The sequence below is a fragment of the Eucalyptus grandis genome, chromosome 9 (genome assembly GCF_016545825.1).
Source record: "Eucalyptus grandis isolate ANBG69807.140 chromosome 9, ASM1654582v1, whole genome shotgun sequence".
NCBI lineage: Eukaryota > Viridiplantae > Streptophyta > Magnoliopsida > Myrtales > Myrtaceae > Eucalyptus > Eucalyptus grandis.
In genome coordinates, this window is record NC_052620.1 from 39710861 (window position 1) to 39724979 (window position 14119).

A 14119-nucleotide genomic window follows, 5' to 3' on the forward strand; every position below is an offset into this window, starting at 1 on the left:
GGAATACAATCTAATCTTTGGTTGGTTTGCTATACTTGTGAATATATCTTTTTTTTTTCCACATACAACATTGAGGACGCAATAAGAGAGATAACGAAGTAGCAAAACAATCGTGTCGGATTCTTTTATTATCACTAGAAAATCTTACCAAACGAAATCCGTACTACTACATAAAATAAAGAGGATCTCTTGTCGTAAGAGATTCCAATCCTTAATATTCTTCCCAAATTGTTCTAGATTAGTTATTTAATAGATATCTTATAGATAGACGAATCCGTACATAGATAATTATGTTTAGATATCGCGTATATTTGGATATTTTATATCTTATATACATCTTTACAAAAAGAAGTCCAAATAAAGGAGATTTTTTTTTTTTTTTGGTCAAAAGGAGATTAAAATATTATAGTTTAGCGGAATTCACTAGCTATTAGGATTGAAGTGCCGAAAGGAGAAATAGGAAAGAGATTTGGAATCATGAATTTATGCAGATGCCTAATTAATTAGCATAATGAATGAGAAGTTATTTTAAAAAAAGAAAAAGATATGGATCAGATTAATAAGATAATCTTGTGGGATATCAATAAACAATTAGTGAAATACCAGAAATGTAGGGACAAGATAGGAGATTGAACTGCCTAATCTTTTTAAATATTTTTGGGCGGTCCGACTAATCTTTTTTTGATCGACCCTGGTTATTATTACAAACTTACCAAAAAAAATGATAATTTCTTCTTTCTATTCTTTCTCAAGACCACAGTCAAAAACCGGACCTTTCTCTTCTGGGGAGTGAATATTCCCCCCCCGCAACGCATTTCAACTCCGCTGTAAAATGTCTTCCTTCCCTCAAACCCCACCACCCCGCGGCTTTATATAGGTTACATGCAAACTCCCTCCCTCTCTCTCTCTCTCTCTCTCTCTCTCCGTGATGCAATTCTAGATAGATTGGAGAGCTCCATGGTGGAGACCGAGGGAACCCAGTAAAAAGCTCGAGAAAGAAGGATCTGGGTTGGCCTCATTTTCTTGTGTTTACACGGGAGGGATCCAGGAGCTAGGACGGAGGCCAAAATCTTGGTCCTTCATTTGCATTTAGGACTCGGGCGGCGATACTGCATTCGACGGTGGGGATGAGGTTAAGTAGGGAGACTTCCAGCGAAGACGAGGAAGAGAAGGAGACACCGGTGAGTCCACGCATCTGTCCGAGCTCACTCGACGTCGATTACAAGGTGGTGGTGGGCTACGCGCTGACTACCAAGAAGAAGAAGAGTTTCATGCAACCGAAGCTCGAAGGGCTCGCGAGGTGGGTATTCTCACTGTCGGTACACGCGTGCGCAGATCACGTGAAAACTTTCCGTGAAAACTTTCCGTGAAAACTTTTCGTTTTTAGGTTCCATAAGTGCTTAGATCGCAAGTTCTTGAAGCAAGAAGGCCCCAAAAATCTGTGAAAAGTTTATGGTTCTGGTTACCTTACTTCGTATGGGGTTTTTGCTAAGTTTGGGTGAAATGTTTCTGGTTTCTTGCTCGTCTCTTCTTGGCATTTCCTGCTACAGTTGCGGGTACTTATTGGGTAGGCAGCGCTCGCTTTCCCGGATTGATCCAACTGTTTTTTGCTTGACCTATTATCAAATCACCATGGTACCTTCGTTGTTCTTTGCCAACTGTTTCCGAGGAATATCCCGAAATATATACCTTTTGGATGAGTCCAACGCCATGGGATCTGAAGTCAATATTTGGTATTGACCCCCAAAAAAAATATATTTGGTAATCTTTTTTTGGCATGCTTTTGGTCGGAAACTTCCGACCTCTGGTTTCGCGCCTGTTGGGGTGTTTATTTCCCCATGTGTCCTTGGAGTTACTATACTCATCTTATTAATTTTTTTTTTGTCCAAATCCCTGGCTTAATTGCTGGCTGACCGTCAGTTGCAGTTTCAGTAATTTCATATAAGTCCAGACTAAAGAAATGTCATGTTTGTTTATTATCGTCTCGGTGTCATGGTGTATGTAAAAGAAAATAACAGATTATCAGTCGTCTACAGCATGTAATCACTCCCGGTTCCTTCTCGGCTTTGCATCCCATGCTTGGATTTGATAGATCAATTAGTTTAGCTTTCATCGGAAGGACAAAAAATTGAAACAAGAAAATAAAAACTGAAAGTATCAGCAGTTTCAATAAGACTTGGCTTTGTCTGGTGGAAAGATTGTATAGCATGTGCTTTTCAAAGTTGGGAAAGTGATCTTTATTAAGCGCCATTGAGTTAGAAAATGGAAGATGTCAAATTTAAGAGTCTCTAGAAATTCACTGTTTCTAGGATGAGAAGCGTTCATTTGAAACTATAATGGTGGACCGTCAGATAACATTTTGTTTGATGCAGAAACAAGGGGATACTGTTTGTTGCCATCGATCTCAGCAGGCCCCTAGCAGACCAAGGTCCATTCAATGTTGTTTTGCACAAGGTTTGTTGATATTTTATGCACAGGTCAACTTGCGGACTACCTGAAAAGCTCTGTACTTTTCGAACTGCTGTTAAGCGACTGACTAGCCTGTGTTCCTTCCAGATATCAGGAAAGGAATGGTTCAAGATCATTGAGGTCCGTCCTTCTCAGCAATGTACCGCGTGTTTTATCTTCTCAAATCATTGAACAAAAATTATAGAATTACTCTGACAAGTGCCTCTCCAACTGTTCCATGAGATTACTCAAAATTTTATATTATTCCATTGTGAATAAATGATTAGAACCTGAAAACTCTGACCTTTGAGAAAATATTATTCTGAGACAATTTGTAGATTCCTTGCTTATCTCCTAATAACCGTTACCAGATGGTTGAAATCTGTTCCTCGAGAATGCAATCTAATGGGAAATTCTTGGGTCAATGGACGTAAAAATTCACTCCCTAAGTTTCTATATTTCTTTCTGTAGAAGCAGCAACTTTTGGTTGAAAAAAATCGTTATACTTGTACTAAAAGCCAAAAGCAGAGGCCTGGGGACAAAAAGTGAGACCCAAAGAACTTCTAAGTTTTAGCATCCACTGACCTTAGCACATGAACTGCTTTCTTTGCTTTTTAGTCAGACCAAATCTCCATCTACCTTATTTGCATGCCAGAAAATATTGGGGCTTCCAGAAAATTCAATGCTTTTTGGCCCCTTCAAAGTATAATTTGTACTGGACTTTGTTGTCTACTCTCTCAGAATCTAAGGATAAGATTGTGAATGATGGAAGCCCTCCTCAATAGAGTTTGAGGCTTTTGTTTCTGCCAACCAAGTAGGCTCATTTCCAGGAGCTCATTTCACTGTTGGTGTTGAGAGGTATTTTTTGGATTATGTGGCTTAATCTTCTGAGGGATTGGAATGGTTTGATCATTAGAACAGTCAGATAAGCTCTGTGCTTTTTTAGATTCCATTCTTAATTAACATCTGGTACAAATATGTTTGACCCCGGTACAACAATTGGATGGACCTTTAATCTCTTTTCTGAGCTTCCTAGTGTAAGCAAGTTCCTCTGATACTTTACTTAGCCTGCCAGAGTTGACATGGTTTCTATCTATCCTTGTTGAAGGACTACCAGAGAAAACATCCAGAAGTAGCTGTAGTTGATCCTCCTGATGCTATTGAACATTTACATGATCGCCAATCTATGCTCCAGGATGTTGCAGATCTAAACATGCATGACTGCTCTGGTAGTAATTTTCTTTTTTAGTTCGTATTTTGCGAGAAGTGCATTAGCTTAAATGGAAATCTCCTGTTTTGGAACTAGATGGCATAATGTCTAAATTAGCCGTTCATTGATGCTGACTGACTCCTATTTCTAACTAAAAAAAATAAATTTTTTTTTGTAGCCACAGTGGGAGTTCCAAAGCAATTGGTCATAAGAGAAGATTCTCAATCCATCCCGCGTGAGGTTGCTGAAGCTGGACTATGTTTGCCACTAGGTACGTTGTGGCTTGAAGTCATTCTGACACCGGATGGAATAGAACTTGCATTTCCTCCAACGACTTATCTCCTCCAAAATTTGCGTGACTTCCAGATTTAGGGTTCGCGTTATAGGGTTGACAATGTCTCAAAAGAATTCCCTCTAAATTCCTGTGAGCAAGCGTGGGGTGCATAGGCGATTTTCATACTTTTCATGCACTGAGTGTGTCAGGATTAAACAATAATGACACTTGCTGAGAGTCAAGTGAGTTCTCCGTTACTGAGGCAGGCTTACTAAGTTTTCTTGGTTGTTGCTGTTTCAGTTGCCAAGCCACTAGTGGTGGATGGAACCTCCAAGTCCCATGAACTGTTTCTTGCTTATGATCAGTCCTCCCTTGTAGAGCTTGAGCCTCCCCTTGTTTTGCAAGAGTTTGTCAATCACGGTATAACTCTTCTTTTATGTTTTTGGGGTATCTGTTGCTAGATAGCCTGACAATCACATCACGAAAATTAACTGTGCGACAACTTGTGCTTTGTTTGTTGAAGGCGGTATTCTCTTTAAGGTATATGTTATTGGCGATTTTGTAAAGGTTGTCAGGCGTTTCTCTCTCCCAAATATCAGCAGGCGGGAACTTTCTAAACTCACTGGGTTGTTTCCATTCCCAAGGGTTTCCTCTGCTGCATCTTCTGCGGAAGATGCAGATCTCGACCCCGGTGTAGCTGGTAAGAGATTTCAAACAGCTTTGTTTTAGGTATATCTTGATGAGTGAAAATTTTCAAGTCAGTTTCTAGGTGTTCTTTTGCCGGGGCCAGAAAACCATGAAAATTGTGGGTTTCATCGTTCTATCAAGTATTTTTTGGTGAATGTAAGTCTGAGTATTAGTATTCCGTCCAGATTTATGCTGTTTATGTCATCTCCATCTACGAGTTCGGATTGGACACTTCCTATTTAATAACGTCCTCTGAAGTTCTATTAGGTAAGTGAAAATTGGGGAAGGCACGGTTTCCTTTCAGAGGAAGAAACATGAGATTCATCAGAGAGAAGTTCCTTTTTCTCTTTTTTCATTCACTATTACAACTTCGCAAAATGCTTGTCGACTTCATCTTAAAGCATCCGCAAACACAAGAAATCGCAGCATGAAACTTTTAAAGTTCTTTTATTTTTGAAACTATTTATGAAACGTTTGTGGTTCATGATTCATTCAATGTTCCACAAACAATTTCTTACCCTAGTATATCTCTAAATGTTTTGTCATCTTTCTCGATAAAACACGTACTTATGAGTGGGCATAGACCATTTCCTTAGACCCTTTCATAAGTTTGGCTTCCCGTGCAGAACTCCCTCCCAGACCCTTACTGGAGAGGCTTGCCAAAGAGCTCCGCCACCGGCTGGTAATGCATTTTGCGCTTCATCCTGTCTATACCATGCCAATGGGGCGGTCGGCGCCTCTTTTATATCTGGTGTAGCCTTCTTTGTAACTTAATTATTTCCATCTCACTGCAGGGTCTCCAGCTGTTCAACATAGATTTGATAAGGGAGCAGGTGAATAGAGACATGTATTTTGTCATTGACATCAACTACTTTCCAGGCAAGTAAAATAAAAACACATCTTCATCTCAACCTAGTGGTTTTTGGTGAACAAAAAGCTTGTGAAAATCTACTCATAAAACTTGCATCCTTCCTCCACCGTCATGGTTGGTTATAAAACAGCTTTTGAATGCCAATGCAGGTTACGGTAAATTGCCCGGCTACGAGCATATGTTTACCGATTTTTTACTGAGCGCCAGCAAAAGCAAGGAGAAAACTGGAACTATGGGAAACAAGTTCAAATTATGCATGCAGTATTAGACGGTCCTCGGAATCCGCACAGTTGACATATATCTCTGACTGGTATAGAATGCCATTTGCCCAGCCGCCAACAAGAACCCAGGGTTAATCCCCCTAAACATTAAAGTTTTTATTTTGTAGTTTTCAGGTAAGTTCGACCCAGTACCCGGTGCCCGCCAATCTGCTTCAGATAGCATTCAGGAATTTAGCACCTTTCATCTCTGGAACGGAGCATCAGACTCATTCTGTTGCAGAGGATGCACCTTCAAAGTCATGTCCAGTTATATTTGTCAATATACATAATCCAATCTTTCATAGCATCACGTTTGATGTAACATTTTAACAGTTATCTTAATTCGTTCCAATAAAAACAGGATCTTTTTCTTCATGTTTGACACAATTGTCACAATCCAACATTTCAGTATCTTATGCAGTTTAAAGAGGGACAAAGGGAATACTAGCAAATATTTTTGAGTTGATCATCAGAAAATATTTTACACCAAAATTGTAAGGGCGCGACTATCATACTAGAAGTAAAAGACAAGTCTCCCATAACATGAAAGCATCCCCCCAGATTTCGTCCCAGAATCTACCACTGTTGAGGTTCTTAGAGGAGCCAACCACCACCAACACCTCATAACTGAAGGCCATTGACAGTAACGATCATTCAACCGCATGCTTCACCCATTATTGAAAGGTCACAAACACGGAGCCACGGAAGATAGTTAATAGATCATCTCTGTGCAAGTGCCGGACGGCACGTGCCAGCTCAGCATGAGGACGAATGGGGTCCCTCTCTTAAAGAAGGACATCAACATCGATGACACCACCACAGCAATAACTTAAACCCAAAAGTAAAACCCCAATATCACATGGTTCACACCATTAAGAAAATGTTGATGCAACTAGACTCTGTACTTATCAGTGAAGCAAAGCAAGAAATTTTCCCCACCCAAACTTGTTCCCTGCTTCTCTTAATTGTAAATGATATAGTATGTTTTGATTCCATATACATATCAACTTGGACTTCTTCATTGTCTCCCTACTGGGAGCTCAACATCTAGACAATAAGTGCATAATCTTAGGATAGCCCTTGTCTATCAACATATGCCTCGTCAGCCCAGATAAGTTGTGGCCGTTGCCTCATGATTTCCATCGTACATTCTCATCACATCAACGCTTTACAAGTTGCTTCTTGACATAAAAATATTGCTGGTCCTATGCACAAGTACTCAGTCCCCTATTAATTCAGATTGCATCTATACAACATGAGTTTCCGTACAAAAACTACAATAAACCGTATAATACATTATGCTACCTCTGAGGTACCAAGACAAATCCCAGCTATGCACAAGATATATACAACATATGATTATCTTCAGCTCACCAGAAAGGACACCACCTGTAATGAGCAGATTACAGATAATTAGACTAAGAACTGCTGTAACTTGAAAAAAAGAAGAAGGAAGAGGAGGAATATTTCACAGCCAAAGATGGATCATGTGTCAGTCTGACAACTTATGATGGGCCCATGAGTACAGTGCCACAAACAGTCTCAAGCAACACAAGAAACTTAATCACATGGTCTAGAAAGAACCAATAGATTCATAACCTTAAGCATCCCAAAAAAAAAAAAAAAAAAAAAACAGCTGTGTACTCCCAAAGATGTTATGCCACCTCCTAAAACATGACAACCAAACAAGCAGCCCCTCTAAGCCTCTGCTCTGCAATTGGAGTTCATTTAGGACTCTTTTATTGGTGCAAACCAAGAAAATATCAGGCTTCATATAGATGAGCATTCCTTGAGACCACCCAAGCATTGTTTATCAAGTATAGATATGGCAGAATTAAAACATCAGAATAGCTTTGCTCTTAGAACAGTTGAGAAACACAAGACATGGATTTTAGAATGAGATATAACACTAGGATGTGAATATCTCTTACAGTTTAGCTACAATTCAGATCAACAGGATAAGCAAGTGTATGATTTTTGTCATCTCTTGATGAAATCGAGATTAGGATACGAGAAGGTCGTTTGAGATGGTTTGACCATGCTGAACAAAGACTTCTGAATTCCCAGTGAGGAGACTTGAATAAGGGATGGACACATGGGTTCGAAGGGGAAGGAAAATACCTAGAAAGATGTGGAAAGCTACTTCAAAGAACTTGCAGCAGATCTAATGAAGCATTTAGAACTTCCAGCGGACCCAATGAAGCATCAAGCTCAATGGAGTAGTAGAATTCATTCAGCCAATCCCACTTAGTGGGATAAGGCTTTGTTTGTGGTTGACAGATTATTCTATACGCAAAACCCGGGAAACTTGATTTTCCAAAATTTTTTGCAGAAGCAATGACCCTTGTAAACTCAAAAACACATTTAAAAACGACAAACTATACGATGCCAAAATACAAGTAACCCAACCACCAAACCTAGAATTGGACTAGCTACCCACTTTCCACAGATCATCTTCAATTTGCTGAGTATTAAATCTATACCTCGAACGTATCTTTAGAAAATTAGCTTTGTGCAATGCATGTAAGAATCTAAATACACTAGGGAAAATTAGACCAACATCCAATCCAGTCATTTTGACTCCTAAAAGCAATCAAGACAAGCCTCGAGACATTTGGAAGCGTAAAGCACATGCATGTAAGACAGCTACAGTTTCAGCACAAACCAACAAAGTGAAATTACAGCACCATACCCAACATAGTTCTGGCACAAATTTTCATGTGATGTAGCTTGAATGATCAACTTTTGAACTTGAAGTTTAACAGATAAACCATGATCTTCACGAGAATCCCCTGAAAATAAATTGCTGTGAACCATGGAATGTTGGTTAGGGCTGCTGGATACTGGAGAGCAGGAAAAATCACGGCCAGTAAGCTTATGACTCATCCGAGCCATGACCATCACAGCACGTTCATTTAGCACCTCGTTAGCATCACCAAGTTGATTAACAGCCTATACAAAACATATCAAAATGTAAGCATCTATTAAATCATGGAAGTTTCAAGCTCTTCCTCTTCTGAATTTGTCTACCTGAAGAAGCTCCCTTTCTCTGGCACCACGCTGTGGCTGAGGAAGCTCTCTATTTTGAGAAGATTCTTCAGCATTCACAACAGGTGGGACGTGAGTATTAGCAAACATTGATACTTGGGGAAAAAGACGCCAATTAATAAGAGGGTCATGTACAAAAGCCTGAAAACAGATGAAACGGGAATTAAATTCCTTCAATAGTTGTATCATCCATGATCTTAGAAGAAGTTCTATCATCTCTGCATGAGCACAATTAGCAAAATTTTACATCAGTGCAATCACAAACTTCAAGACACATGGCTATTAGTTAAAGAGATAGAAAGGAAGAGCGAAAAAAAATGCCTAGTACTCGAATAATTATTCCCCCGTCCCTTCCACCATGCAAATATTTGGATACATAATTCACTACATACAAATCACCATGCCTTAAATAATGCGTTCCATCAATTCATGCCCAAAATTAAGAGACAACAAAAAAAGGGAACCAATCTGAAAGGCGTACCTCCATCATTGCCATTACACTGTCCCTATTCGTTCGAAGTACTTGCATCACATTTTCGCAAGTTGAACGAAAGTTCCCCTCAATGCCACTAACCTCCATTGCTTTCACAAGCATTCTAGTCAAGCGGAAAGGTACCTGGATCACAGAATATACTCTAATAATTAGCCCAATGACTTAATTCATGCACAGAACTAACATCATCATGCCTTGTTTGTTAGCTTAGAGCGTGACGCAGAGAAAAGCATTCTACCTTTTCAGGGAATTTTTCTCGGTGCATCGAAGCTTCAAAGCAGTCTCCAAAATCAATGTGTAAGATCTTTCCACTGTGACACAAGAGACATTCAGCATACTTTGAAACTAAAATCCAACCTTGTTCCTTGCTTCACAGGATTACCTGTAACGGTGCAACATAAGGTTGCTTGGATGGCGATCACCTAAGCCAAGAAGGTAGCCCACCTGCAATCAAATCCAAAAATTAGTAAATCTAACGCAAAGTTATGCAAATTCAAGTCTTACCAAATTAAAAAAATGCAAATGCGTATTGTTTTTCCACTGATGTGCTGAAGCTAAAGGTTTCTTATACGAAGCCATTCAAAATCAGTTGTTTTACTCCGACCAGATATTCAAACCTGTTCATGTATGCCTACATTTGAGAACCCAATGATTTTTGTCCATGTAATCACATGTTATTCTCTCCTTATTAGACACCAATAATTTGATGAGAGCCAGACTATTTGAAATAAGGAAGTTAAATAGAAAAAACAAGGATAAATGTATGAAACATTTGTAGCACACTCTTTGCACAGTAAGCACATCTAATTTTATATCACACATGTCTAAGTGCTTACCGTGGATATTCTAAGAGATAATATTATATTTGCTACTGCAAGTAATTACAGTTCTTGCAGAATCAGAAAAAAGATAGGAGACATCTTCCTCTTTTGTTCATATGAGATGCCAGAAAGCATATACCATGCTCATGACTGCCAAGCTCCGAGTGTAATTAGTCCGCCTCTCCAGCCAAACCTCAGAAGTGCGGCTCTTCAACCAGAGAACCTACCAAAATCCAAAGAGGACATTATGAACTGTTAATCATTGGTTATAGATTTCAGACTGATTATTCCAACCCTCTCCCTATCACTTCCTCTTCCCCAAAAAATGTTAACAATAGATTACCCTTGCAAGGTCATTTCCTTCTGTATTCTGTAGTGCATACTCAAAAACTTCAACTTTGGCTATCAGGGGCAAATGATCATAGTCTGGGGCAAAACTTAGCATATATTTGTGCTCTTGATTCAGAGTGATCTGTTAACAAGAATAAAACATTTCTTGAATGAAGGCAGCTTCCCTTTGACCAAACAAAACCGCTCGATCACAGAAAGTGCATAATAAAAAGTGTTAATTGTACTGACAAGAAGATAATATAGAAGTCAACCGACCTTCCTGGCATCTCTATATTCTCGGATCAGTTGGTGTAAAGTGTCACAATTTGGGACCCATCCAATTAATCCACTATTTGGGGATAATGGAATCACAGAATATCTTTGGATTGACCAATCCTTTTCAGCCGTTTTTCTATTATTTTCCAACAAAGTGTTCACCAGACCAAAGAGCTGAGAGGAAGAAACTTGTTAGGATGTATAGATATTCACTTGACAGAGAGAGAGTGGTAACACAAAGCATGAGCAAAAACAATGGGCCTGATTGTGACTCAGCCACCAAATGCCTGATAATGGCCCAAAAAGAGGATAATGTGAAGAAAATCAAGATGAACCTGCATGACACGTTCATCCTGACGTAGATCTTCATGTCCCTTCAGCAGAAAAGTGTATTCTTCGCCATCACTCCCATGAATAGTTAACTTTCGAGGCCTCTGCTTGGAGGTTATCACATCCAGCTGCTGAGCAAATGATGCAATTGTCACCACTTCTTCATCTGGAAAACAAACACCTCGTTGGTATCAACTAAACTAACTTATTTCTCCTTTAACAACAAATTATCAATTTGCTCTCTCTTTTTCACCTGTACGGTATGTCCCAGGCACTGCAAGCTGCAAGTTGCAACAAGCCAACAACTCCGGAGAGACAGACTGATAATTCACAAAATAGGGGTCAGCGCATAATTGCAATGATATCGAGTGCAAATGTTAATGACAGAATCTACTTCTTGCCTGGAGGTCCAGGGTGGTGAGACTCTGAAGCTGCTTGTCTATTCGCCTAAATACATGATAGTAAAGATCCCATGCCTGGTCAAGAAGTAGCACATATTATAAGTATCATATGGTAATACTGATATTCATAAACTCTTAATTGACCGGTAGAACCCTGAGTGAAAAGGAGGCTAGGGAAGTGGTTATATTCAATCAGCTGATCGAGCCCTGGCCTTGGCAAAGAATCCTACCAATCTGGAAGACTGCTTTAGGGGAGGGGCATTATGTCCTGAGCAAGCAGGCATGACACAAATTCACATGACCACACAATTTTTTTATTACACCCCAAAGAGTTAATGTTACCCAAGGTTTCTTCCTAATAGACTATTAAAGGCTATGGTCATTAACAACTGAAATGATCTGTTTAAAATTATGAAATGATGGTAAACAAAGCCGCATTCAGAATATAAATTGCTGGAACACTAGAAGCATAGCTGCAAGCTTTAGGGGAGGGGCATTATGTCCTGTGCAAGCAGGCACGACACAAATTCACATGATCACACAATTTTTTTATTACATCCCAAAGAGTTAATGTTACCCAAGGTTTCTTCCTAATAGACTATTAAAGGCTATGGTCATTAACAACTGAAATGATCTGTTTAAAATTATGAAATGATGGTAAACAAAGCCGCATTCAGAATATCAATTGCTGGAAGACTAGAAGCATAGCTGCAATCTATAATCAAGCTAGTTTGTCATCGTCATCATATAATTATGACTCGTTTATCATTTTTTACCCTTTTGATGTTATTTTAGTCAATTTGCACAACAAAAAAAGGTAAAACAAATAATCTGAAGGCATGTGCAGACAGATTCTATAAAAAGAAGCAATATTATCCCCGCACCCTTTGAGTGCTTGATGCGTCTGATAACATGAGGCTATCACCATGAAAGAGAATAGGCAGTCAACTCGATAATGTGTAAAAGGCAACATGTTTCATCCAAGGAATAAACTCCTTTCATTCCTTTTAGTAATCTTTTCATCAAGCAGAACTTTCAAACCAAAGAACAACCCAGAGAACAATCAGGCAAAAACTGATGCAAGTAACACGCAGAACTTCATTAGGACAAATTCTCAGGATGTTACATGAAAAGCAAATAATCAGCAATAGCTGTAATAAAATACACCATCAGACAGCAATAAATCCAATGTTAATATTCCTCCAAATCATCAAGTAAATAATTAAAGAGAGACCATTATCTGACAAAGAAGAATGCCCATTTTATGGATGAGGACTCATACCTGTGTAAGCTCTGCATCTTTACCAGTTCTCTTATATTTCTTGCAACATTCATGTGCCTCCATCAACTCTGCATGGTAAGCCTGCATTGCAAAAGGAAGAAAAATCTAATTAGACTGTGAAAGTCCAGATTAACGACTAATAATCAACATAAAAATTGAAATGAAGAATATTAAGGTCATGCAGATGCATAAAAAGTACAATGCTGTTGAAAGATTAGTTTTTCTACATGTGCATATGCAATCATCATGACCAAATAAATAAATAAAAACATCCTGTAGACAACATTCAGATGGTGACCTCAATAAATGCCTTCTCTTTGATAGTTGTATTGTTTCTACTAGCCCCTTCCTCAAGCAAATCGTGCAATGGCTCCAGCGCCTTTAGCATTGCTTCAATATTATGCTCCCCGAAATAGAGGCGACTAGCCTCTTCCAATGCTTCATGCCACATTTCATGCCAAAGAATTGCAACCCTGATGAGCTCTGTCGACACAAGTTGTGCCTGTCAAAAGGGTTTACCTTCGAGATCAGCACAAACAACTTGCAAATCAATAATCTACATGGTTAAAGCAAATTTTACCTGGCGTACAAGCAGACCACTGTGCTGCCGTACTTTATCAACAACTTCCTGAGCAGCAGCTCTTCGTAAATTGCTTATCGATTTGCACGCCACTAGAAGAGGATACATGAGGGCCTAGGTAAAAAAACAAAATTACTTCAACAGAAAGAAGATCCACATGGCAGCAAAGGACAACACATACAGAGATTGAAACAAGTGACTGTCCAAGCCAAAGTGCATAACTGCACACATCACCTCTGACATCATTCTTAGGGGGAAATATATGTTATTTAGTCATATTAAAAGGATAAATACAAGGCAACTTCATCCAGCATGTAATAGAGGGATTAACGAATGGAATTCTAGGTCACTGATCCATTAAGCACAAGCAGAAAAGAACTAGAGATGGAGTTTGCTGCAAGCTTTGGAAGCCTCAATGCAAACCTGTGGATGTTGTCGTCCAATGCGAACTAAAAGTGATTGGATAAGCTCTCTAACAGCCTGGTTGTTTGAATGAATTCTGGCAATTATTTGTGGCAGCACAACCAGCCATGTGTTGATTTTTACAAGATTGAGTCCTTTCTGCAGGGCCATTTGAACTTCCACAGTAGCTCCATGGTTGAACCACAGTGTGAGAAGACGAAGTATATCCTGAAGTAAAATAAAATTATGCATCCATGGGCAGTAGTATGACGAGAAAACAATCCTGATTTGGTAATCTCTATGCCAAAGAACAAGTACGATCTTCAAACAGTAAAACCATTTGTGAGGTGCTTACAATTCAACAACTTTCTTTTAACTCCATCAAATTTAACACAGGAAGCCATAC

General features: G+C 39.2%; 2 protein-coding genes across 3 annotated transcripts in view; one reads left to right on the top strand and one right to left on the bottom strand.

Annotated features, from left to right (window-relative positions):
• Positions 1-860: 860 nt before the first annotated feature.
• LOC104419801 (inositol-tetrakisphosphate 1-kinase 3) lies at positions 861-6125 on the top strand. The gene is made up of 11 exons (XM_039301743.1): positions 861-1300; positions 2373-2454; positions 2557-2589; positions 3557-3677; positions 3837-3929; positions 4233-4352; positions 4456-4632; positions 5246-5301; positions 5414-5498; positions 5640-5800; positions 5879-6125. Exons 1-10 carry the CDS (start codon positions 1128-1130, stop codon positions 5756-5758), a joined length of 1059 nt encoding a protein of 352 aa, XP_039157677.1. The 5' UTR covers positions 861-1127; the 3' UTR covers positions 5759-5800; positions 5879-6125.
• Positions 6126-6192: 67 nt separating this feature from the next.
• The window catches only part of LOC104419800 (serine/threonine-protein kinase TOR), a 33792-nt gene continuing 25865 nt past the window's right edge, over positions 6193-14119 (bottom strand). The window contains exons 42-57 of one of the 2 annotated variants that reach the window (XM_010031575.3): positions 13735-13941; positions 13312-13425; positions 13030-13233; positions 12732-12812; positions 11450-11524; positions 11302-11368; positions 11054-11214; positions 10719-10892; positions 10456-10584; positions 10252-10335; positions 9674-9735; positions 9530-9602; positions 9280-9414; positions 8781-8939; positions 8443-8702; positions 6193-7139 (exon numbers count right to left, since the gene is read on the bottom strand). In XM_010031575.3, the coding sequence (XP_010029877.1) occupies positions 7121-7139; positions 8443-8702; positions 8781-8939; positions 9280-9414; positions 9530-9602; positions 9674-9735; positions 10252-10335; positions 10456-10584; positions 10719-10892; positions 11054-11214; positions 11302-11368; positions 11450-11524; positions 12732-12812; positions 13030-13233; positions 13312-13425; positions 13735-13941 (2004 nt within the window). In that variant the 3' untranslated portion in view covers positions 6193-7120. Of the gene's footprint in view, positions 7140-8442; positions 8703-8780; positions 8940-9279; positions 9415-9529; positions 9603-9673; positions 9736-10127; positions 10336-10455; positions 10585-10718; positions 10893-11053; positions 11215-11301; positions 11369-11449; positions 11525-12731; positions 12813-13029; positions 13234-13311; positions 13426-13734; positions 13942-14119 lie in introns of those variants that run through there. The other variant, XR_005546524.1, reaches the window with a different exon arrangement.